The following is a 26,291-nucleotide window of genomic DNA, read 5'->3' as shown; positions in this document are numbered from 1 at the left end:
CTGTCCTAGCTGTATGAGACTGAAACTTTGAGGAGGAGACCTTACCTGCCCTCATGTCTTAGCTTCTGCCCCATTTTGCACAGAGCAGGAGAACCTGACAGCTGGTTTCTTTCCCCTCCCAGACGTCTTGACACCTTGGTGGTCAAGTTCATGAGAGCAAAAGAACCATTTTTGCAGCCTGCATAGTGTTTTGTCATTTTTGCACATCTAGCCTTTCTAGCCATCATTTAAGTAATGCTTACTTTTGCCTTTTGTGTGTGCTACTGCTAGTATGCCAACATTGGGGACTACCATTTCTATTCATTTCTCATTCTTATTTCTAAAGTTGAAAAGGTAAAAACAAAGGCTTTGTTTTTATTTGTATTTTTTAAAATATCATTGAGTTGGGGATTTTTTTTGTTTACAAATATTATCAGTGAGCTTTTTACCCTTTTGTTTTGGAGAATTGTTTAGTAATGCAACTGAATCTTTATGCCTCAAATAAAATACCCAAAATAATCAGCCATATTTGGGGAAAACTATCCTAAGTCGTAAAATCTACACTGTATAAATTCCAGTGCATTCCTACTGCTTATGGAGACATGTCTCCAGTAAGGACAGTCCATACTCTGGGTTAGTGTGCAAGCGGAAAAGTAGTGTGAACATGTCTCCTGGCTAACGAATTCATGAAGAATGTCTCCTGTTGTGGGCCCTGACTCCTGGTTGGCTTTTAACTGGTGTATTGGAACCAATAAATAAACTCTCCCACTTTACAGAGAAGAATTCGCAGTCATTCAGAAATAGAACACTTGGAAAGATGCCTGTGTGGCAGTTTTTACTACCTTCCACTTTGTATAAGCTGGATAAATAATACAGTGAATCAAGTTGAAAATCCCCAAGGAACAGTAAGATGGTTCACTTGCAGAGCAGAGTTAAGTGATGGGTTTATTTTAACAAACCTTATGTAATTAGCACTCGGTAGCATTGGTTCCCTTACATTTACATGCAGATATAGACACATGTATATATTATTCTGTTAGACTGTTTTCAGAGGACCTCAGGATCTTTTGGTGTTCTTCAGAGATAGATTTATATGCAGCCATTTGAGTAATGGAAGGGAAAATGCTATTTTTTTGTGTATTTCAGTAGCTTTATTAAACGTACTACAAGTTGTAGAACATTACTAAAATTGAGTATCTTGGCTAGCCAAATAGCTCAGTGGATTAAAGTACCTGTAAGCAGGCGCAGGAGCCCGGGGTTTGATCCCTGGGCCTGTCTGCTGGCCCCACCCCCGCAGCGTGCTGAGGCAGCAGTTGAGACTGAACGTGGTGGCACATGCCTGTAAGCCCAGCTCTTGGGTTTACAGGCTGTAAACAGGCGGATCACTACAAGTTCTATCTAGTAGTGAGACTCTGTGAACACCCTGTAGACCCTTCCCTAAAATACAAAAAAAAAAACCCCACCAAAACTGAGTATCTTTAGTTTGATCAGAATCATTAAAAATTTAGGCTTTTTCACTTTGAAGGAAAATAATGAGTAAAGTATTGATTGCATTGGTGAAAAAGCACCTTTGGCCCAAAAATGCGACAGAGTTTACCACAATAGTTTTGCAAAGTCAATACTTGGTATTTTATTTAGGCTGTACTTTCTCTGAATTTCATTGGCAAGTATGCATCTATGGAGGATGAATCTTTTTCCAATTGTAGATTTTTCAGCCTACTTCACAAAGAAAATATGAGGCTGTGTTATCCATGGCTGGCAAGTATTACAAGATTTCAGCCAGACATTCTATAAAGTTCTTTATGATATGCCCAAATATATAGTGGAAAAAATGAACCTAAGGGTAGCTTTTAGCTAAATGGTCAGAACAGTGATTAGACTTTGTGTCCATGTCAGCCTGATTTTCTGAAAACTACCTGGAAGTTCCGGTCTTGACCCTCTGGGGTTTTTTTTTGTTTTTTGTTTTTGTTGTAGTTTGTTTGTCTGTTTTTGGTACTGGGGATTGAACTTAGGACCTTACGTTTGCCAGGCTATCTCCCCAGTCCAACTGACCCTCTGTTGATGAACATTTTTTCAAGATCTTGGATAGCTACTAAATGCATAGTTGTTACAGACTTGGGCATGTAGCAAATTTGTGTGTGACACAAACACATAATGAATTTGATTGAATGTAAAATATTAGAATAAACAAAATTCATCAGTCATGTTCAAAGCTGTCAATCCCAGAAAACAAAGCCCTAAAAATAAAACTGTCAATCCCAGATAAGTAAGAAATGAAGTGCACACGCCCCCCCCGGGGGGGGGGTTTGCTTGCCATGCATTTATATCAAAGATTAAAGAATTTCAAGTGATCACTAATATCTAACCCACAGTCTGTCCCACTGCAGATAGTCAAAGAATGTGGTTCACGTCAGACCAAGTCAGAAAAGAATTTGAATTGTGATAAATGCTAAAACTGCTCATGCTGAGTGTAATGGTGCATGCCTGTAATTCTAGCACTTGGGAGGCTGAGGCAGGAGGATCGCTTTAAGTTTGAGGCCATCCTGAACTATGTAATGAGTTCAGGTCAAACTGAATTATATAAACAAGACCCTGTCTTAAAATAAGTAAGAAATAAAAATATACTTATGAACTAGATGAATAATTGAAGCTGAGTATATTTCCTAAGCAATTTAACATGTCCAAGGATCAGTCACTATATTTATTTCAAGGTTGTAAAGTTTAATAAGTAAATGATACATGAGTATTGAATTATGCTTAGTGTAGACTATATAAAGAAGTAGAATGAAGTCATTATTATCTACTTTAAAGTAAAGTCATCCATCTAAAATAAGGTTGTGAGGTCCGGCAAGACAGCTCAGCAGACTAAGCGCCTGTTTAGGCAAGCACAGGGACCAGGGTTCTATCCCCAGCACCACATGCCGCACTGGTTCCAACCCCAGGGCATGCTGACCAGCCACCAAGTCTGGGCATGGGGGTGCACGCCTATAATCCCAGCACAGGGGAGGCTGAAAACAGGAGGATCACTACTGGTCTGAGCTGCGTAGTGAGACCCTGTTCCAAATACATAAATAAAATAAAATAAAATAAGCTTGTGTGCTTGGAATGTGCCACTTTTAAAAAGTTTGTTTTCTCCGACTTAAAGTATATTTGATTGGAAAAGCAGATTTTGGATTGAGGAGAATTTTAGTTCTATTTCACTAGAACTAGTATTTCATTAGGAGTTGCTCTGTGCTGATGTAACTTATTCGTTCTCATGCTGGTCCTAAAAAGTACATGGTAAACACATTTTACAGATGAGGAAACACTCAGAAGTTCTGCCTGACATGATCTGTTAGTAAATGGCAGTGCTGAGGATTCTAATTCAAGACTGTCTTCAAAACCTATGATTCTAATTACTGTTTTCTGCCTAATTCTGCACATTGTAAGTTAATTCTAGAAACTATTTTAAAATGTCTTTAGAAAGGTGTCCTTTGTAAGTAATGATTATGTAGCATTTCCACAGTGCTGTTTTCCATTGGGAGTGTCATACAAACATTTCTACAAATTAGGAAAATAACAAATTGTCAAATGTTGATAATTGCTTTTGTAGGTCAACAACCATGATATCAGCAATGTGTCTCACAACTATGCCAGAGCTGTTCTTTCCCAGCCTTGCACCACACTGCATCTCACTGTGCTCAGAGAGAGACGCTTTGGCAACCGAGCACACAACCATTCTGATGGCAGCTCTCCACGGGAAGAGGTTTTCCATGTGGTTCTTCATAAACGAGACTCTGGTGAACAACTTGGCATTAAATTAGTCCGAAGGACAGATGAGCCAGGTGTTTTTATCCTTGACCTGCTGGAAGGGGGACTGGCAGCCCAGGATGGCAGGCTCTGCAGCAATGACCGGGTGCTGGCCATCAATGGGCATGATCTGAAGCATGGGACACCAGAGCTCGCAGCCCAGATCATCCAGGTAAATGGCAAAGGCTGAGCTGTAATTTCCACGCAATGGTGCTTGTTGTCATTGGCACATAGCATCGCAATTCATCCAACATTTGACATTAACTGGAAAATCAGACATAGCTACCTAAATTCTTCAAAAGCCACACAATGACTTTCTTGTTTTGATGAATTTTTTTTCCTAAAGACTATGTCTGTGGACTTTTAGACCAACTTTTAATACAGTGCAGGATCTGCGATTTCATATTTATTTCCTATTTGGTCTCTGGGCTCCACCTTGTAAGGTGGATATAACTGAGTGATGTCCACCTTCACTATCAAGAGCAAAGTGAAGCCAAATAGCTCAACGGATTAAAGCACCTCCTTAGGCACTCGCAGAGGCTAGGGTTCGATCCCCAGGCCTGCCATGCCAGCCCCACCCCTTGGGCATGCTGAGATGGCAGTTAAGACTGGGCATGGTGGCGCGCATCTGTAATCCCAGCACTTGGGATGCTCTAAACAGGAGGATCACTACAAGTCTGATTTGCGCAGTGAGACCTTGTAGACCCTAAATACAAAAAAAAAAAAAAAAAAAAGCAAAGTGAGTCTCAGAGGAGCTGTGGTTACCATGATTGTGAGCAATGAAGAATTCCCCTTCAGGAGCCATATAAGTAGGAAAAAAATATTTTATTTGTTAGGAATAATTTCTCTCAGCCAGCTGCCTATAGTCCCAGCTGCTCTAGAAGCAGGTGGGAGAATTTCTTGAGTCTAGAAGTTCAAGACCAGCCATGGCAACATAAATGGACTCCATCTATGCAAAAAAGATTTTAAGGAATTCAAGTGTTTAGAGCACATCATAAAATTGGTCCTACAGTATCTCTGTGATGGGAAGATTGTCAGTACTAAAAGAAGGCATGTTATTAGAAAGAGCATGCAGACAGATCAATTGGAAAACCATGCAGAACAGATCCGTGGTTCTGCAGCATGTGATGGCAGTTAATGATGGGGCATACCCTGCAGGGATAATAGTGAAGCTGAAAGGTGTTTCTCTTAAAGTAAACACTACGGAATGCTACAGAAGAAATAAGGCAGTCGTATAATTGAGCATCAGATTGATACAATGTGTTTACAACACAATCAAATAACAGTGAAAACACAAGCCATAGCTCTTTTTCTTGCACTGAGAGGAGATTCAGGTATTGGTCTCGTTTGATAGACTTGAGGTTTAAAGAAATTGGGTGTTTTAAAATTCCATGACATTGATGGCAACTGTTAGAACCCATTCCTGTGGATGTCAGCTAGCTGCTGCACTGTTAAAACAACCAGTTCTTCTGGCAAGAGTGGAGTTTGGTGGGAAGGAGAAAGGCACAGGGCAGGGGGAGGCTTTGATGGGATTTGACTGTAATAGAAGTCATGTGCTTTATGAAATGAGAGGATCAGAAGATTCCCAAATAGAGAGTCCACATTGAATTTCTAGCCAAAATTGGAAAGATATAACTATATAGGTAGAAGCAAAAATTTCCCTGATAATATAAATAGCTATATCATATTTTATAGTATAATTTTTCCCAAACAGTAGAAAACTGAAGTTCCTGAATTTAAGATTATTTTTGAAAAAGAAAGTCTTACTGTTTTTTGTATTATAAAAATCACATGTAAGCTAGCTGCATTTTTACACACCTGTAATCTCCAGTGAGGAGACTGAGGCAGGAAGATTGTGAGTTTAAGGCTAGCCTAGACTACAGAGCAAGACCCTGTCTATGAGGGAGGGAAGGAAGCAAGCAGGGAAGACAGACATGTCCTCATCTTGTAAATTCTGGTTTTTTTCCTTGTCCACAGTATCTTGTGGGCATCTTACATGAAAATAAGTGCAGACTAAGCATCTTGAGTCTTAGTAGCTATTTGGTAGCACATGTACCGTAACTTCATCATCCCCTGCAGGCAGACTTCCATGTTCTGTTTCCTAGCTTAAAGACATTTTGCTAACCTTCCCTCCAGAAAGATCATTCCGATTTTGTACTCCCAGCAACAGAGCTTGCTTCTCATGAATTGCCAATTTTATTATTTAACATCTTATCTTTCTGTATCTTGTTTTTGTTTTCTGCAATTCTGAGACTTGAATCCAGGGGTGCCCTACCGCTGAGCTATATCCCCAACTCTTGATTTGAAACAGGCCTTGCCGAGTTGCCCAAATGGGACTCAAACGAATAATCCTCCTGCCTCTGCCTTCTTAGTTAAAATCTAGATTTGTTTAAAAAAAAAAGTTAGATTTTTAACAAAACCTCTGACGTGTTCTCAGCACTGTGAAGTGCTAAATTCAGTCTTTGCATGCTTCTGTCGCATTCACAGAATTTTGTCTTTCAAGCCATCTGGAAAAATTAAGAATTGATTTCCATTAATAGGTTTGTAAAAAGTTTTCAAGTGAATTTGAAATGATGGCTTTAGTTATAAGATGTTAAATAGTAATGAAGATGGCCTGTACACTGCTTACACAAAGGATCCAAAGTGTCAGAATCTGAAATACAGCGTTTCTAAACACTCTTCCTTGGTTACTACCCTGTGTTCAACTCTCCCTAGACTCTGCTTGTAGAATGCTTTGGTTAATTTGAAGAGCTTGCGTAAAACTAGTTAGTACAATAAAATGCTTGAGTAGCAGACAGTTTATATTAGGGTATTAAAATTGCCTATCAGTTATTTCTCAGTTGAAAAACTAAGAACAAAATGATTATTTAACATGGACTTTAATCATTGAGGAGATTTCTACTTTATCACAATTTTTGAAAGCTGTCTTTAATATTAAAATGAAGGATTGTAGAACTGGGGGTGTGGCTCAGTGGCAGAGCTCTTGCCTTGCATGCAAAAGGACCTGGGTTCCATCCCCGCACCACGAAAACCAAACAAACAAAAAAATGAAACATGAAAATTGAGGATTGTGATCTTGACCAAGACCAAGTGTCAAGTAAATAAAACTTGTACTTTAAAAAAGGATAAAATGACTTAATATGTGCTAGACATGAATCTGTATTTAAGATAAATAACAGGATCCTAAATTTAAAGTGATAGTCATGAACCTGTAAAATTAGCATCTAAACATGTGTACCTGTGTGTGTGTCTGTGTGTGCATATGTATGTGAGAAACTAACTTCCTCTCTCCTCCCTCTGCCAGGTGAAGCGTGGCACTGTGATTGAGAAATGTATAGAAAATTTTAGTGCCTGTAATCTTTAAAATGATAGGCATCATTAATGACAAATGATAATGTATTTTCTCCAGGCCAGTGGAGAGAGGGTGAATTTAACAATTGCTAGACCAGGGAGACCCCAGCTCGGTAGCACTGTCCGAGAGGCAGGACCTCACGGAAGCAGCCAGCACCACACACAGCCACTGTCTCACAACAGACCAAGCTCACATAAGGTAAGGATTTGTTTCCCTTATAGCAGACTCAGAGGTATTGTTATTGGTTACAAGCTGATATGATGTCAGTGAATGCTTTTTGTATGAGATTTAAATGTAGACCGTTCTATGTTGGAAGCATGAACAGAGATGTTTGGGATGGTCTTAGCACCTTAGCAAGTGACTTCTTTATCTTACTTCCTTAACTACCAAAGGTAGTTTCTTGGCAAGGTCCTCTGTGAAGTGACTGACTAGAAATGAATGCTCTTTTAGAAAAGTCTTGCTTATTTAGTCCTAATTGAAAGTGAGATTTATCATGGGTTACTTATTTAAATGTAAGCCTACCAGAAATTGAATTGAAATGAAGGATCAAGCAAAGTAAATAAATCAGGAATTCTAAAGTGATTATATGATTGAAAAAGAATTGTGGGACCATAATTAGCAAGTCTATATATACCAGTTGGGTGTGTTGCCTACAGTAATAAATTAGATATGAATATTAAATGTAAATCATAAATTTTGATCAGTCTATAATGTGATTTTGTTATAGCATAGAGAAACACATCTTAAATTATTTTAAATCTTCACATGTTGGGAACAACCTGCTCGGGCCCCCCTCCTGTCCCTCTCTTGAACAGGAGCTTTCTTTCTCAATAAATATATTCTGCTCATAAAAAAATAAATAAATAAAATCTCCACATGTTGAGCTTTGTAGAGCTTCCTCAAAATCAGTGTGTCATGGGGTTTTTAGTTTATTCCAAGGTCTTTTCTCAACACTAAGAATTTTGAGGCTATCCTACTTGAATCCGAAAACTCCAAAAAGGGTGGCACTTTAGCATTCTTGATTTGTTTACTTTGATTGATCTTTCATTTAAATTCAACTTCTAGTAGGCTGAGAGTGAAACGATTTGATACTCAGTTCTCTGAAAGTGTAAGCTAAATAAGAGCTTCAGCATTTAATTTCTTTTTTTTTCCTAATTTTTATTTTTTAAATTTTTTTTTTCTAATTTTAAAGAAAATAAACAGTTCCAAAACAATATGCTAGGAGGGTAACGGTGTTTAATACATTGTGTATTGTTATCTTTAAATTAGTTACTCAAACCCGCCTACAAAGGCATATCTTGGGTTCCTTGTCTTTGGACACTCAATTTTTTTGGAGACAAAAAAATTGTGGATTTCGCGACATCTGGGCCAGCTTGTTCCCTGCAGGTTCCAGATCAGCCATCTCACATAAAAGGAAAAAAAAAATTAGTTACTCAGAATATAAGAGATCAGTATTTCATAATCCAAACAGTATTAGCACAACCTTTCCGCTAAACTGAGAGAAAGTGGTAGTATAAATATTTTAACTGTCTTTTGTATATGTATACATATTTTTCTTTTGCTTTTTCCTTCTTTTTTCTGTTCCCCCAACCCAGTTTCTCTTTCCCTTTGAAGTGTCTTCCCATTTTTCAGTATCTACTGTACATTTTGAATCTTATTTACTCTTTCATTTTACACTAAGGAGACAATACATTGTTCACACATTTGCATCTGGTTTATTTCATTTATTTATGAGTATGGACTCAAGTTGCATCCATTCACCTATAAAAGTTTCCAGTGTGTCCTTTATGGCAGAGTAATACTCCATGATATAAAGAGAGCACATCTTTTTTATATTCCTCAGTTGATGGGCATTTAGGTTGTTTCCAAAATCCAGCTATTACAAATTGTGCTGCTATGAACATGAGTGTACATATATCACTGTGCTATGATGTTTTTAATTCTTCTGGAAGGATACACAGAAGGGGAGTCGCTGGGTCAAATGGGACCTCCAGTCCTAGTTTTTTGAGGGATCTCTATAATGATTTCCACAGTGGTTGTACCAGTCTGCACTCCCACCAACAGTCGAAAAATGTTCCTTTTTCCCAAACCACAGTCCTGCCAGCATTTGCTATTGCTTGATTTCTTGTCAATAGCCATTCTCTCTGGGGTAAGATGGACTCTCAGGGTTGTTTCAATTTCCATCTCTCAAATGGCCAGTAATGTTGAACATGTTTTTATATATTTATTTGCCATTTGTATTGCATCTCAAACATGTGTATTCATCTGCTATCTCAGTTACTCTGCTGTCATTGCTGGGACAAAAAACCCAACACCCAAAATTAAGAATGGAAAGAAGTTTATTTTAGTGGAGGTTTCAGTCCATACTCAGCTGGCTCCAAAGCAGAGTGGCACAGGGCAGAGGGCAGCTGTTTGTGGCAGTGGAGAAGAGCAAAGTGCAAAGGGAAGAGCAGTGGCTGTGACAGCTAGCAAGCTTCCTTACTTTGTATGCAGATTACCCACCCCAGGGCTGGTGTAGCACTCACACTCATAATCCCACCATTGGATTATAAATCACAAACTCCAAAAGCCTGCCCCAATGCCTACATCAGGTTTTGGAGGGACAGCCAAGCACCAACCACATCTCCATTGCCAATTTTTGTATTGGGTCTTTCAACTTTAGAGGTCTGATTTTTATTTTTTTAATTTTTTTGAATTCTTGATACAGGGACTGGGGAGATGGCTCAGTGGAAGGGCCAGAGTTCAATCCCCAGTTCTGCCAAAAAAAAAAAAAAAAAAAGTTCTTGATACACTTTTGATCTTTGTCTGAGGAACAGCCAGTAAACATTCTTTCCCACTTTGTGGGCTGTCTTCACTGTATTTTTGCTTACTGTGCAAAAGCTTTTTAATAAGATGAGATCCCAGTTGTTGATCATTTGTGATGATTCCTGTGCAGTTGGGGTTTTTTTCACAATGTCTTCAAGAGTTTTACGTGTTCTTTTGTCCAGCAGATTTAATGTTTCTGTCTTAATATTTAGATCTTTGATCCATTTTGAATTTAGCTTAGTGATGGGTCCAATTTTAGTCTTCAGCATGTGCAGAGCCAATTTTTCCAGTACCTTTTATTACAGCAGCTATCTTTCTTTCAGTGTATGTGTTTGGCCCCTTTCGCAAATATAAGGTGACTTAGGGCAGGGAGGTAGCTAGGTGGGCGGCTAAGTGCCTGCCTGGCAAGCGCAAGGACCCAGGCATGGTGGTGCACGCCTGTAATCCCAGTGCTAGGGAGGCTGAGACAGGAGGATCACTATGAGTTTGAGCTGTGTAGTGAGACCCTGTACCAAATAAATCTTTAAAAAAAAATTAAAAATATATATGATGACTGAATATGTCTGGCGTTTCTGTATCTTCTAGTCTGTTCCATTGATATTTGGTTGTAGGGGTTTGTTTTGCCAGTACCACAGTTTTTATCACTGTAGCTTCATAGTATATATTCAAGTCAGGCTTTGTGTTGCCCCCTGCCTTGCCTTTATTGCCCAGGATTGCCTTTGCTTTTCTAGGTCTCTTCTGGTCCCAAATAAATTTTAGGATTTGTTTTCTCTGATTCTGAAAAATATGCCATTGGAATTGCATTAAATCTGTATAAAAGTTTTGGAAGTTGGCCATTTATTTTCACAATATTGGTTTGTCCTACCCAAAAACAAGGGATATCTTTCCATTTTATGATATCCTTTTCAGTCTCCTTTTTCTCAGAGTTCTGTAGTTTTCAATGTAGAGATCTTTTACATCCTTCATTAGATTGATTCATAGGTATTTCTTTTTTTTTGGATGCTATTGTAAAAGGTGTTAGCTTCCTAATTGCTCTTTCATTGAGTTTGTTATTTGTATATAGGAAGGCTATTTTGAATGTTGACTTTGAATCCAGCTACACTGTTGAATTTGCTTATTAAATCTAGCAGATTTTTAGTGGAATTTTTGGAGTTTTCTAGGTAGACTATCATGTCATCTGCAAGTAATGATAATTTCATTTTTTCCTTTCCTATCATTATTCCTTTTATTTCTTTCTCTTGTCTAATTGTTCTGGCTAAAGTTACCAGGACTGTGTTGAGTAAGAGTGGAGACAGTGGGTGTCCTTGTCTTGTTCATAATTTTAGAGTGAAAGCTTTCCATTTTTGTCTAATTAATATGATGTTGGCTGTTCGTTTGTCATAAATGGCTTTTAGTAGATTGAGATGACCATCTAAAATTCTGATTTTCAGTAGGGTTTTTGTCATGAATGATTGCTGGACTTTGTCTAACACTTTTTTTGCAACTGTTAGGATGATCATATGATTTTTTTGTTCTTGGCTCTGTTAATATGGCATGTTACATTTATTGGTGTATGTATATTAAAACTATCCCTGCATCCCTGGTATAAATCCCACTTGGTCATGGGATATAATTTTCTTGATGATTTGCTGCATTCTGTTTGCCGGTATCTTACTGAGGGTTTTTGCATCTATGTTCATTAGGGAGATTGGCCTATAATTCTCTTTTTAAATTGGGTCCTTTTCCAGTGTTAGTATCAGGATAGTGCTTGCTTGCAGGAATGAATTTGGGAGTAATTGCTTCCCTTTGAATTTCATTAAAGAGTTTGAGAAGTTTTGATGTTGAGTCTTCTCTAAATTTCTTATGGAATTCAGTAGTGAGTCCATCAGGGCCTTGATTTTTCTTTGTTGGTAGGTTTTTAATTACATGTTCTATTTTGTGGATTGATGGTTTATTTAGGATTTTTATATATTAATTTAGCTTTGGTAATTCATATGTATCTAGGAATCTGTTTCTTCTGCATTTTCCATTTTATTGGAGCTGGGGAGATAGCTCAATGGCATACGCACCTGCCTGGCAAATGCAAGGTCCTGAGTTTGAACCCTGGTACTGCCGGGGTGGGGGTGGGGGACATTTTTATTAGAATACAAGTTTTCGAAGTAGGTATAGATGATCTGATTTCTGCAATCTGTTATGACTTCACAATTTTCATTCCTAATTGTGTGGATTTGAATCTTTTCTTTCCTTTTTTGGGGTAAGATTGGCTAAGAGTTTTGTAGATTTTATTTAATCTTTTAAACAAATCTTCGATTCATTGATGCTTTGTATTTTTTTAATCTCCAGTATGTTAATTTCTGCTCTCATCTTTATAATTTTTTTCCCCTCATATGAGCTTTTGTCAGTAATTTCTCCTTAAGTGAAATTAAAGTACTTAACTAAACCTGGGATATAACTAAGCAGCACAGCAAGAGTTCAATTCCAGAGAGAGGGGAGGGAAGGAGATACTTAACCAAACAAAACCTTGTTTATTGATTTGCTTAAAATACTAGCTCCATTTTTGCTAAAGTAGCTTTGAGATTTATATATATTTGAAGAACATAATACCCTTTGAAATCTGTTACTGGTATCCTAAGAAAGCATAGCTGAAAGACAGTGTTATGGGCCCACTGGGTATGTTTGGGTTTTGGTTTAGTTAATACTAAAGGGAAATTGTAGCCACAAACATGTTTTTCCTTTATGAAGACAACTCTGTAAAAAGAGTTAACTATTTTGAACAAGGATTTTGAATTATTATTTCATATGCATAGTTCTTGCTTTATAAGATTTTTATGTATATTTAATTTTTAAATAGGGCCATAGTTCATAATTGAATTTTTATGTCATTGAATTTAATAATTTGAGACATGGATGGCTACTTGTAAGACAATTTAAAAATCCTGCTTAATCAGTTTGATATTGATATAGAGAACTCTGTATATTTTTTATTTTTATTTCTTGCCCTTGTTTTTCTGTCATAACTTTGCTAATTTTTCTCTTCAGTTTTATGTAACAATGTTTTAAGGAGTAGTGCTGACTTCACTGTTATTTTAGGTACTTTGCAAACCTTAGGGCAAGTACTCGGAATGGAATGTGTTAATTTAGCTGTTTACCTCTAACAGACTGCGTTTGTTATGTCAAATCCTGAATAAAGACCTTCCAAGCAAGACAAACACAATTCACAAAAACAATCTTCTCTGTCCTTATATTCATTAAAAATTAAAGTACAGTATATATTAGTCCACCGCTGCACCTCTCAATTATTGCTTGAATAAAAATTCATATGGTATCGAAGCCTTAGTTCCTTGAAGCATACTAAGTGTAATCTTTGAAGTTTGGTTTGATTCCTGAGGGAAAATTGCATGAATTTATTTTGTGTAGCGCAGTAACACAACCATCCTTAAATTATCTATCTACCTCAGGGTCAAAATGCCTGAGTACTCATACTCAATGGCTGTTTCCCCAAGTTTTTATCAGGTTGTGTTTGCTTGATTTTGAAGGATACTAACATGCATTCATATTTTTAGCTAGAGGATTTAAGATGCTAGCAAGTTTGCAGAGCTAGAACTTTTCTAGGACCTGAAACAGGTAGTAGAAATCAGTGGTAGAGTGCTTGCCTAGCATGGGCGAGACCTTGGGTTCGATCCCCAGCACTAATCAAACAAAACATGCAAGTAATTCCTTTGATAAAATTTAAAGCACACGATTACAGGTCCTGAGAAGGGTAGCGAGGGTCTACTTTAGGAAATTGGTAGATATCATTTTTAACAGTTAAATGCATATCAACTTTTTATTTTTAGTTTTAGTTTTTTGGTTTTTGGGTTTTTTTTTTTTCTTCTGTATTTAGGACAGAGTCTACAGGGTCTTACTATGTAGACCGGACTCATAGTGATTCTCCTGTTTTCAGCCTCCCAAGTGCTGGGATTGCAGGCGTGTGCCACCATGTCCAATCTCAATAGTTGTCTCAGTGCGCCCCAGGGGCGGGGCCAGCACGGCACACAGGGGATTGAACCCTGGCCGTTGAGCTCTGCCTAAGCAGACACTTTAGTCCTCTGAGCTATCAGGCTGGCCCCATTTCTGCTTTTTAAAATAAAAATATTATAAGTCTATGTATATAATTTGTGTATTTCTAGAGCTCCAGGGGCACAGTCAGCGTATGGTACTTACAATTCATGTATTTCTATTTTCAGTATTATTATTTCCAACATTTTTTGAACAGATGATGAACATTAATATATTTTGAGACATTGTTACACTTCCTGCCTATGTGGATACATATGTACAATATGTACATATAATGCATCACACTATATTGGACATTGGGTATAGAGCCTTTACACTGAATACATCTCCAGCCCTTTCTTTTAATTTTTGAGACAGGATAACTGAGTTGCCCAAGGTAGTTTAAGACTTATGATATACCAGCATCAGCTTCCAAGAGTGCTGAGCTTTACAGATGTGGATATCATACCTAGCTAATATACATATTTTAACACATAAATTCAAATTCTGCAATCCATGGTACTGCAAAAAAAGAAAAAAGAAATGTCTCTGTTCAAATTGTAACAGAATCACTTTCGTTACATGATTTGAGGCAGATTATATGACCTCTTTGAGTTTGTTTCCATATCAATAAAGGGGCCAGGAATAGTATTGTTTTTCAGTACTTTGCAAGGATTAAATGAAATGATGCAACTAAATCTTTAATTTTGTACATGTTAAAGTCTAATGGATGTTAATTATTATATTAATGTTAATTTGAATATACATCTTAATTCAGAAGGAAAATGTTTTATATTCTTTTTCTTAAAAATAAATGATTTTTTTTTCTTCTAAGAGTGTCTCAAAAATGGGTAATAGTAGAAAATATTCGTAAAAGTAACTTAATGTTACTTTGCTGGGGGGGGGGGGCGTGACGTCAGTTGACCCAGGGTTCTGACTACAATAGAGACTGCCGGCACTGCCGGCTCTTAATGGTGGGAAGAATCCCGAAAACCCCGCCCTGTTCAGTGGAGCAGGCGGGGGTGTGACTTCATCAGAGAGCGTCTGAGTGGGCTGGGATAGCTTGCAGAGATGTTGAGTCGCTGTTGACTTTTGGCGGGTTGGTTCTGCCTCGGGATTCCATACAGTGGGAGGGGCATGACTTCTTAAGGTGCTTATCGAGAAATCTGCACTATGTGGAGAATAAACTCACGACCTGGGCTGTGAAGTCAGCGAGGAAGTTTCGAGGTTTTGACTCCAATATTAACAGCTGACTGGTGTACTATGACCTCTTCAGAGACCCTCTTAATTGGTCAAAAAATGGAGAGGCTTTTCCTAGGAGACCCGTGGGAGCCTTAAGAGCCATGTGCAGGACAACAGATCCCAGGCCTCTCACCATTGCTCTTGATTCACTCAGCTGGCTGTTGCTTCATTTTCCCTGTAACACAGTCTGCCAGACCGTCCATGCTCTGCACTATCAGGCTTCCTGTTGTGATGAAAGCTCTCCATAGAGCAGGTGAATATGCTGGGCCTGCTGCATGAAGAGCTCCATGGGCCCAGGCCCCCGTGGAGCACTGCGCAATCTTGCTCAGATTGAAGTGACACTGGGTGGTACAATGAGCCAAGCCCCAGCCCATATCCTCTACCGGAAGCCCCGACATCGACCAACTTACAGACTCGGCAGTTTTCCATCCTTCTGACTTCAGCCTGAATCTCTAAGAAGGATCTCCCCTACAGTCCCAGCCCCACCCAGATCCTTACACTTTCCTGGTGGACCCCCACAGCTCATTTGACCTTCATTCTTCACCTGTCTGAGAAAGAGAAGCGAGAGATAGCCTGACTCTGCCTTTCCAGTTTAGCTCTGAAAAACAAGCTCTGCTACGCTCTGAGCCAGGCCAGGCTTCCAGCCGCATCTTGTATGAGCCACTTATGACAACCTGGACCCCGAAGACCTAGATGCTGACTTGGATATCTGAGTCAAATCTAACTGGACTGGAGTTGGGGTGGTTGGGGAGCCTGGGCCCAGAACCATTGTCCTACTTGCATTGGCCTTACCCTGGTCCCACCCACTCCTTGCCAGTTAGGGAACAGCAGCTATGAAGGAGAATGAGGGCCTAGAATAAGAACAGTAGCCCTTCTTTCTTAATAATTTTTATTATCAAAGCAAACTCTGGGGCCAGGGCGATAGCTCCATGACCTAAGCGCCTGCCTGGCAAACGCAAGGACCAGGTTCTACTCCCAGTACTGCATGCCTTACTGGCCCCGGACCAGGCATGGTGGCGCACACTTGTAGTCCCAATGCTGGGGATGCTGAGACAGGAGGATCACTACAAGTCAGAGCTGCGTAGCAAGACCCTGTACTAAATAATTTTTTAAACAGAATATTACTTTGTTCATAATTCATTTTCCTATCATTATCTTTTTCAAAAATGTGATTATTTTGTGTACTTTCTGCTTTTCATAAAGGTTTTAGAAGTAGATTTGCACTGGCTTTGTGACTGAGCACCTGAACTGCTTGTCAGAATCAAATAGGACTACAGCTTTTTTCTGGAAGTTAGCAAAATTCATACTTTTGTAGTACTGTTAACTATTCTTTCAAAGAATTGCAGAAAAGATAAAGAGATTAAAAATTGATGTCTTCAGAATCTTAAAACTCAAAAACATTTACTTGAACAGAATTACTCATATTTTGGAGCTCAATATAATTATAAAAGGAATGTGTTTATTTACTTTAACTTCCATATGTCAACAGTCCTAAATTTGTTTCGGTTCCATAAGTAGTCATATGAAAATCAGTAATCTAAAGTTGAACATGATATACAGTATTATTATCAAGAACTATTACTTTTCAGTTCTTAGGAATAAAAAAAAGAAAATAGAACATGCCGTATTAGCTATCATCTTAGTTCAAACTGTCTTTGCCTCAGTTAAATATTATTCATTAACTACTGCTTTTTTCCTTTTGTCCTTTAGGATCTTACTCAATGTGTTACATGCCAAGAGAAACATATTACTGTAAAGAAGGAACCACATGAATCCCTTGGAATGACAGTCGCTGGAGGCAGAGGAAGTAAGAGTGGTGAACTGCCGATATTTGTGACCAGTGTACCACCTCACGGCTGTCTTGCCCGAGATGGCAGAATTAAGAGAGGTAAAATAGAATTATGAGTAATTCTACCACCTCTTATCCTTGCATAAAGCTCATATTTTAAAAAATAAATAATATCTATAAAATTTCCTATTAAATATTTTTTTTCAGAATTCTGTGAAATGTCCCTTGCTTATGAAAATGTAACATCTTTCTGTAAGGTTCAGCAAATACTGAGTCTGAAACAAAATTGCTGAGCCATAATGATAGTTCCAGAATTTTCAGTTACTCAGACTGTTAGATGATTTTCACTTTGGAAAAGATCTCTAACAGACTTAAGCTTATGCGGTTATGGCAGGTATTCTACCTTGAAGGGCCATCTTGCTAAAATGCAAATGTTGTTTATAAATGTTTATACAGCAGGAGTCTCAGAAAGTAGTTGGGGCAGAGGACAAACCTAATTTTAGGAATAAACTCACTCACCACGTATATTCCCTTTCAGTGCTATATAATTTGCATAGGTGGCAGGGTACAGTTAACCACTATTCCTATAGTAGAAAATTGCACTATCTTTTGATCTAGTTCATATGGAAAAAAAATTGAGACTCAGAATTTACTTTTCCAAGAATTAAATTGGGGTCCTACCTCACACCATATGCAAAAATTAACCCATAATTATTTCAGTGCATAAATGTAAAAGCTAAAACTCTGAAAGAAAACACAGGTGTAAATCTTCAGGACTTTGAATTAGGCGGTGATTTCTTAGATTTTATGCAAAAAGCACAAGCAACAAAAGAAACAACTAGATAAACTGGACTTCATCAGTATTACAACTTTATGCTACAGGGAATACTACCAAGAAAGCAAAAAGATAGGACTTAAATCTAGAATATATGAAAAACTTTTACAACTCAGTATGCAGAAATTCAAATAACCCAATTTAAAGATGACAAAAAATCTGAATAGACAGTTCTCCAAAGAAGATTTTAAAAAGGCCAAAAATTATGGAAAGCTGCTGAACGTCACTGGCTGTTAGAGAAATGGGAATCAAAACTGCAATGAAGTATTACTTCATGCTCACTAGGATGGCTGTAATAAAAAAGACAAACAGTAACAGCATTGGCAAGGGACATGGAGAAATATGAAATCCTCATGCATTTCTGATAGTATAAAATAGTACAGCTGTTACGGGAAATGATTTGGTAATTCCTTCAATATCTAATACATGTGACCTATCAGTTCTCCTCCTAAAGAAATGAAAAATATATCTACATAAAAACTAGTAGCATTATTCTCAATAGCCCAAAAAATGGGAACAATCTAAATGTTCATTTGCTAGTGAACTAACTATTCATACAGTGAAATAGTATTTGACTATAAAAAGGAATAGAATATTAACACAATATAGATGATTTTTGAAGACCTTCTGCTAAGCGAAAGTCTTTCATTTTATGAAATGTCTTTTATAGATAAACCTGTAAGGGATAGAAAGGAGATTAGTAGTTATGGCTTAGAGATGGGATATGGGAAGTGACTTGAATGGATACATGGTTTTTGAGGGGGTGATAAAAATGTTCTGTAAATTGTTCTGTTGATGTTTGTATAACTCTGAACATTCTAAAAACCATGAAATTGAATAAATCAAGTGCTATATTTGTTATATCTCAATAAGGCTGCTGTCTTTAAAAAAAGTTATTCAGTGGTAGAATCTCAGATAACTTTACCTTCTTCATAATGTTACTTTGTTACTTCATTATGTTTTGTACAATGAGAATGTTTGTAATAATATAAAAAATTGATGATAAATAAGCAAAATTGCAAATTCTATAGACTTTATTGAATAATGCCTTTTTCCTCCAAAAGTAATCCTTTCTTTTCTATCCTTTTATCTGATCTCCATTTCATTGTATTACTTGGGAAAGCAACATATCTTTCTCCCTTAAGCAAGAGGAGATGTTCCTATCATAAGTTTCATTTCATTGTATAACCCAAGGATAAGGATGCTGTCTCTGTACATACTGTGGCATGTTGAACTGTGTAAGGCTATCTTTATATATAAAGCTGTGTAAATGTAAAATAAGCTATAGTAAAAAGAGCAAAGACTCAGTCAGTTTTTGAACTGGGAAGAACTATAGAAACCTCTGAAGCTCACAGCAGAGAAGTGCACAAGTGTGGGGTCTGTACACAGCTTTGGTCTTCCAGTTGGATGAGAGTCCCCCATGCCACGCTTAATATTTAAATTATGAGTTGTTTCAGGGTGTCTTCTATTATTGGACTTGGTTTTTATAGTTATAAAATTTGTAGATTTTTTAGAAAGATCTTATCTGAGTTATTGGAACTAGCATTTGTTGATTAGTTTTTAAACAAAAAATTGTAGGGCAATAGTCACTTGGTGGAAGAGATCAGTTTTCTGGTTCCTTCACTTGAACAGGTGATGTGTTGCTGAATATCAATGGCATTGACCTGACCAACTTAAGTCACGGTGAGGCTGTGGCTATGCTGAAGGCCAGTGCTGCTTCCCCAGCTGTTGCGCTCAAAGCACTAGAGGTCCAGATTATCGAGGAGGCCACTCAGACCTCGGAGGAGTTGCCAAGTGCTTTCAGTGAAAATGAGTATGATGCAAGTTGGTCGCCGTCGTGGGTCATGTGGCTTGGGCTTCCAAGGTACTAGTACGATAGCTTTGTTCTTGTTCCATGCAGTAGTCATAATTGCACTCTTATCCATCTGTGATGCAGTTAACTGACCAAAAGTGGGGTAAGCTTAGACTAGAACAGAATTTATGTCTCATGCCTGTAGGGACCTGAAAAGAGGTTTTTGGCTTTGGGGGGTGGTTTTTTTTTTTTTTTTTACAACAAAGATGATTTAACTGTCTCATATATGTTTATTTCATGCATCAGAACTGAAATTTTTCTTCTCACTGAAACATAAATATGGGTTAAATGGCTGCCACTAAACTTCTATAGAGCTACACTAAGTGGGAGGTTCAAGGCTTCTGAGGAGCCACATTTATTTTTTGCTGTTCACCTGACACCTGGGCCTGCTGGTGTAAACCTGGAAAAGTAGCACCTGTGGCTGCTGCATGGCTGTGTTAGCATTCAAGAGTTCAGTAGAGCTGTTCCGCCTCTCCTGGTGACAGGCAGAGCAGCTACATCATGGAGAGGTAGCCATAGAGTACTCTTTAATCCTCCTCATTGTTAATGCCCGTCTCTTTGTTCACAGTATGTTCTCCTGTGCTGGGCAGAGGAAGAAAAGTGTTAGATGAGAAATCAGCAGTATTATAATTGAGCCCACCTATTCTGAAAGAAAATTGGTCGCCAGGAGGTCACTGTTATGTCACAGAGGTCTCTGCTGTGTGCACCTATGTCAAAGAGCCACATTCCTGCTCTGGCTTGGTGTCCACTGTCAGAATCTCAAACCTGCTCAGTAGCAGCTGCGCTTTCCTGAAGGGGTGACTCTTCTGCTGCCCTTTGCAGAAGATTCAGAGTAACTAAAAGAACTGTTTCTAAACATTGAGTGTGTGGGGTCTTGGTATACCCCAGAAACTTCCCTACAATTCCCTCCTCATTCATGAACTCAGAAACTAAAACGCAAATACAAAATGCTTTATGGGATCAGCCTTCTTAAGAAATCTTTTTTTTTTAAATAGATTAAAAAGAGGAAGTCTTTTCTTAGATATCTATAGGTCTGATTTCACTTACTAATTAAAAGGTACTATTAAAAGGTACGTTTTGGAAACCACTTTGTAACTGTTTATTTAGTCAGTCGTTTGCAGTGCTGGGGATGGAACCCTGGGTCTTAATGCTGGGAAGTGCCCCACCACTAAGCTATACCACTAGCCTCTGCCTTCTTTTTGAAAGCTACACTGTTAGTCATTTTCTTTCATTTGAATTCTAACAGCAGTAGCAGTAGGTAGACCTCCTTCATATTACTTTGTAATTTCTCCTACAAGACAAATAATTATTAGAAGCAGGGATGTTATTGTGAGTGCTGTGGAAACCAGCTTTATTTAAGCTTCCTGCTTATGTCTGCTTATGCATATGTCTTCACTTGGAAAGAGAAGACTAGAAAAAGAAAAATACAAGTCCACCTAGGCTTCCACCAGTGTTACAGAATGGACTGGCCAGAACAGTCAGGGTAGGAGGTATGGCGCTGCAGTACTTGCCTAAATGATTTCATTTACTGTTTCCATCCTTAGTACCAGTAACTGTAACAACAGTAATAATGTCAAAAAGAAAGTAGTAGCCCTCTTTCTCTGTTTCCAAGGATGGTAGGCATACATGTTGTGGAGTTACAACATAGATGAGCAGGTTGTAAATGCCTCCATGTTTTTTTTTCTTTTTGTGTTTGTTCACAGTGCTCTTCATAGCTGCCATGATATAGTTTTACGAAGAAGCTACTTGGGAAGTTGGGGCTTCAGTATTGTTGGTGGATATGAGGAGAACCACACCAATCAGCCTTTCTTCATTAAAACCATTGTCTTGGGAACTCCTGCTTATTATGATGGAAGATTAAAGTGAGTGTTGTTATAATGTGATTTATGTTTGATAAGCCGAGCATGAGCTAGCTCAGGGGTCTCACTATCCAGCCTGTGGTCCGCTTTTGTAAATGAAGTTTTACTGCAGTGCAGCTGTGCTCATTCATTCAGGTACCATCTGTGGCTGCTTCTGCACAGGCTTGAGTTGTTTTGGCAAGAGACTATATGGTTCACAAAGCCAAAGACATTTACTGCCTGGCTTTTTGTAGAAACAGTTTGCCAACCCCTGATCTAGAGTGAAGCATTACTTTTACTATCTTGTTACTTGCAGCCATATTTTATATACCTGACAACCAGAACTGAACTGAGCCATTTTATTGGATACACTATGACGTGACAATGAGCTCAGAGTAGTTTTTCGATACCACCTTCTCAGGTTCAGTCTTGCATTCGATGATTCTACTAACTTAGCACTAATCTCTACCTGACATTGTATTTATACAAGCTCCATGAGGAGGGGATTTTGTTGCATTTGTTGTTATATCCCTATCAGCCATAATAGCTACAGCAAAATCTTAAATATTTGATGAATGAATATACAATAGATTTATCATATGCCAGGCACAGTGCCAGGGGATGCACGCATTACTTAATCTTCTTTACCTTATGAGGTAAATGTGTTACTATTTCTCTTTTACACACAAGATAACTAAGGCTCAGAAAGGCTAAAAAACTTGCCCAAGTTCAAATAGCCGAAGGTCGTTGATGTGCATCAAACTTCAGACTGCCTGGCTCAGATCCCTGGCCACTACTACACACAGAGCACTCAGCCAGCATGCACACTCTTCTATTTCAAAGCTCAGACACCAGAAAAAAAAAAAAAAAAGTGAAGATATGTCAAGAGATTGTCACCAGAGAAGTGATGGATTGTAATCCTTAATGCCTAGACAGAAGAACCAGTTCTTTAAAAAGTAGATGTCAACATATTCTAGAAAGAATGCTGTACACATGGAGAGATGACACTGTCTGCAAAGCGAAAGTGACACCTAAGTAACACTGCAAAAAGTTCATCAGAAGTGTGTTCCAGATGATTCTCTCTTGATAAGTGTGAAAAAAACTCTTATCTTAAAATGAATAAATACTGTCTTAGCTAAGTTAGTTTATTAATTTGCATGCCATCTACCTACAAAATGAAATTACAGTGGTTAACACTAGAGTGGCATGCTCATGTATGTTGTAAACTAGTGACCAAAAATGATAATTTTGAAAGTTATAAGGACAGAAAGGTTCTCACATTCACCATTCACTTCTTTATTTATTTGGTACAAGGTCTTGCTACACAGCTCAGACTTATAGTGATCCTTCTTTCTCAGCCTCCGCATAGCTGGGATGACAGGCATGCACATGTCGTCTACCACACCTGGTTTCCATGGCTGGCTCATTGAGGGGGGCCAGTGTGGGATTCAGTACCAGGGATTGAACCCAGGTCCTTGCACTTGCCAGGCAGGTGCTTAGACCACCGATCTATCTCCCTGGCCTATCATTCACTTCTGATAGTTCTACTTCTGAAAGAAAATATGAGGCTTATTCTCCGTTTTACTCTCAGATATATGAGCTCTAAGAATGGACATAGAAATAATAGTCAAAATAACAGCAGGCTGAGGGATATAACTCGGTAGTAGAGCATTTGCCTAACATATACTGCCCAGGAGCAAGCCCCAATGCTACAAATCATGTAATAACAGCAGCAGCAGCCAGCACTGTGCACTTGCATCATCTCACAACTGACTTATATTTGCAGTACTAGCAATTGAACATAGGGCTTGCACAATGCTAGGCAAGGGCTCTATCACTCACCCTCATCCCCAGATATTTAGTACTTTTTATAGAAAGAGCACACATTGCCTCACCTAATTATATCTTGCCTTGAACATTATTCTGCTTGTCCCTGAAGTTTGCCTCCTGACTTCTGGAAGACTACGTGCAGACATATTCTTGATTGGTGAGGGAAAGCCAGTGTAGGCTTAGTAATTGTCTCTCAGAGTAGTGAGTTTCTTCCTCACTGATAGTAAATCAGTAAGTAAAATTATGACTTTCATGCTAAACAGTTGTTGTAATGTTTTTATACTGTTAACATAGTAACATTCTGCTTCTGTTTCTGTTTGTCTTTGTCCAGATGTGGAGACATGATTGTCGCTGTAAATGGTCTGTCTACTGTGGGTATGAGCCATTCTGCACTGGTTCCCATGTTAAAAGAACAGAGGAACAAAGTTACCCTGACCGTTATTTGTTGGCCTGGCAGCCTTGTATAGATTTTTGAAATTAGTTTCCAGTCTTCCTTCTTCCTTTTTAGTTTTTTTTAAAGAAAAACCCTTTGGTTACATTGTGTTAGGAGATACTGGCACAGCTGGTAGACCCGGGGCCCAAAACAACCAAGGTTATCTTTTTATTTAAATGGTTTCCTAAAGTTAGCTACAATTCTTTCAGCCTGGAGACAGTCTTCCACTGACCCTGGTGAGTTTATATTTTCAGAATTCAAACTCTCAGATGTAGAGTAATGAATGAAGCCCACCCAAACAGTGACCCAGCCAGCTGGAGTAGAGTGGCGGTTCTTTGTTTTCAGTAACTGAATCATAAAATGAGTTATGTGTCCCTCCCAAGACTGATGTCAGCACAGACACAAACAGTAGCATTTAGTGCTGCTGTCACAGGCAGTGACATGAATGAATACATTTTAAATTTGAGTGATATCTATTGCTCATTTTTCATTGGTGCCAACATTTCAATACTTTATATTGTTTAAAAAGTGATTTTTCTGATTTATTTCTACTAGATGATAAAGACCTAAGGTGACAGCACTAAAGTTTTGTGTTTTTTGTTTTTTTAATAATGTACCTTCACTAGAGATGTAAAGAATAAAAGCTAATGTGATCTGATATCCAGGGACAAAGGCATTGGGCGATTATTACACCCTAGTGCAGGAGTGGGTAAAACCGCATTTACCGGAACAGTCCAAAGGCATTAAAGATTCATTTCCAAAGGGACATTTTGCTACGTAGGAAATTTTTGAAGCTGTTTTTGCTAAAAATCATTTCTAGAGTTTGTATTATATTTATCGGCAATCTTGTCTGGAAATGTTCTTGTGATTTATGCAATTAAGCTAGATGATAAAGCTAAAACCACATTGCTATTAAATACACACTCATATATCACAGCTAAGTAGAAACAAGACCTTTTTATTTTATTCACATAGGAGCACCTGAGCGTTTTAGAACTCTTAGTTTTCCCATTCTTATAAACTTGTTTCAAGTAGAAGACTAAAAAGGTCTGTTTTGGTTTTTTAAAATCTGAAATAGTAGGTTTTAGATGTCAGTATCTTATGGTCCAATCTTGGACACTGGACTCTTTCATATTTTTAAAATATTTTTGAAAGCTTTTATCCCTTACTCAACACAGTTGTCCTTTGAACACATAAAGAAGTGAGTTAAGAAAAGTATCTTTACTAGTATTATGCATACTTGAAAAAAGTTTCATGTAGAAACTTAGTTCAGAATATGAGCTAATTTACAAGTGACCTCTGCAATGAATGGTATTGATGATCACAGAATGTATTTCAAATCCTACAGTGTATTATGAAGCATGACCACTTCGTTTTCAAATGCATTACTAGGGCTTATTATATCTGTAGCATATTATTGATTATTCCCATTTTATAATGTTTTGTGAAAACTTATCTCTTTGGAATAAGTAACAATTGGCGGCAGTAATTTTACTGACTTAATGGACCCTATTACAACACTGTATGGTCAGTACTTAACCCCGATACAGAGGAATGTCCCATGCAGTATATTACTGTTATGTGAAGATTGATTTTTTTTGAAGCAATTTGATATTGAAGTGCTTTGATATTCTAATTGACATGGAACAAGTTTTTCCCCTGCTCCCCAAATAGAATTTTGTAACCAACATTGCTATTTTTTTTAAAGTTTGTAAAAATGTGTCATTTCTTAGGTTATGACCACCCATCAAAAAATATCATAACTGCTACTTTGTCATACATAAAATACATTGAACCTGGTGGTCTAATGAGTACTTTGAAAGGATTTTCTTTTCAGTATTTTTATCATGGAAATCTGAGAGTCAGCCAACCCAGTAGTTTATAAAGAAAGACTAGCTTTTGGTCAGAATGATATTTGGTGATGGAGACTTGTTCATAATTTATTATTACTGTTAAAATATTTGAACTTTCTCACTTAAATTCTTACAGTTACTATTTTGATTTGTTCTGTGCCTTCTGTTTAAATTATTTCAGGATTTTTTTCAGATGTGTTTAAATAATGGTGTGATAATCATTCAGGATGGAAATAAAAGTCACCTTTCCATAACAGTAGCATGTCTTTTCTTGAAAAGCACATTGATCCGTGATCTTTATTTTGGTTCATCATATAGTACTACTATACTTTCAGTATACCAAGATCGAAATGTCGGGGTCCCAAATCCACTTTCTTACTCTCATTCCTGTAGGCAGAACATGTATGATAGAGTTAATAATGACTCTAACATTTTACCTGTGGGAGGCCTGGCCCTAGCTCAGTCCTTTAAGTGGCTGCTTCCACAAAGCTGTCAGGGGCTGGAGAGATGGCTCAGTGGTCTAAAGCACCTACTTGGAACAAGCTTGGCAAAGCACAGGAACCGCGGTTCAATCCTCCACCACCACATGCCAGCCAGCCGCGCCCCCTGGTGGGCTGAGCTGGCCACGCACGCACACACACACATACAATAAAAAATGTTAAAAAAAAAAAAAAAAA

At 38.0% G+C, this 26,291-nt stretch overlaps 1 protein-coding gene, 1 non-coding gene and 1 pseudogene across 4 annotated transcripts in view; all 3 read left to right on the top strand.

The window, feature by feature from the left end:
- The window catches only part of Lnx2 (ligand of numb-protein X 2), an 83,766-nt gene extending 57,907 nt beyond the window's left edge, over positions 1-25,859 (top strand). For all 3 annotated transcript variants that reach the window (XM_023715085.1, XM_023715084.1, XM_023715083.1), the window contains 6 exons: positions 3,572-3,940; positions 7,178-7,318; positions 16,895-17,072; positions 19,441-19,672; positions 21,364-21,522; positions 23,660-25,859. In XM_023715085.1, the coding sequence (XP_023570853.1) occupies positions 3,572-3,940; positions 7,178-7,318; positions 16,895-17,072; positions 19,441-19,672; positions 21,364-21,522; positions 23,660-23,795 (1,215 nt within the window). In that variant the 3' untranslated portion in view covers positions 23,796-25,859. The remainder of the gene's footprint in view (positions 1-3,571; positions 3,941-7,177; positions 7,319-16,894; positions 17,073-19,440; positions 19,673-21,363; positions 21,523-23,659) is intronic.
- LOC111816741 lies at positions 8,399-8,531 on the top strand. The gene has a single exon (XR_002821078.1). It is a non-coding gene; the product is annotated as a small nucleolar RNA SNORA38 (small nucleolar RNA).
- LOC105742137 lies at positions 14,790-15,923 on the top strand (annotated as a pseudogene).
- Positions 25,860-26,291: the final 432 nt, after the last annotated feature.

Source organism: Octodon degus, unplaced genomic scaffold (assembly GCF_000260255.1).
Source record: "Octodon degus isolate 3935 unplaced genomic scaffold, OctDeg1.0 scaffold00038, whole genome shotgun sequence".
NCBI classification, from domain to species: Eukaryota; Metazoa; Chordata; class Mammalia; order Rodentia; family Octodontidae; genus Octodon; species Octodon degus.
The sequence above is the reverse complement of the archived record's forward strand: the minus strand, read 5'-3'. Positions and strand labels throughout refer to the sequence as shown.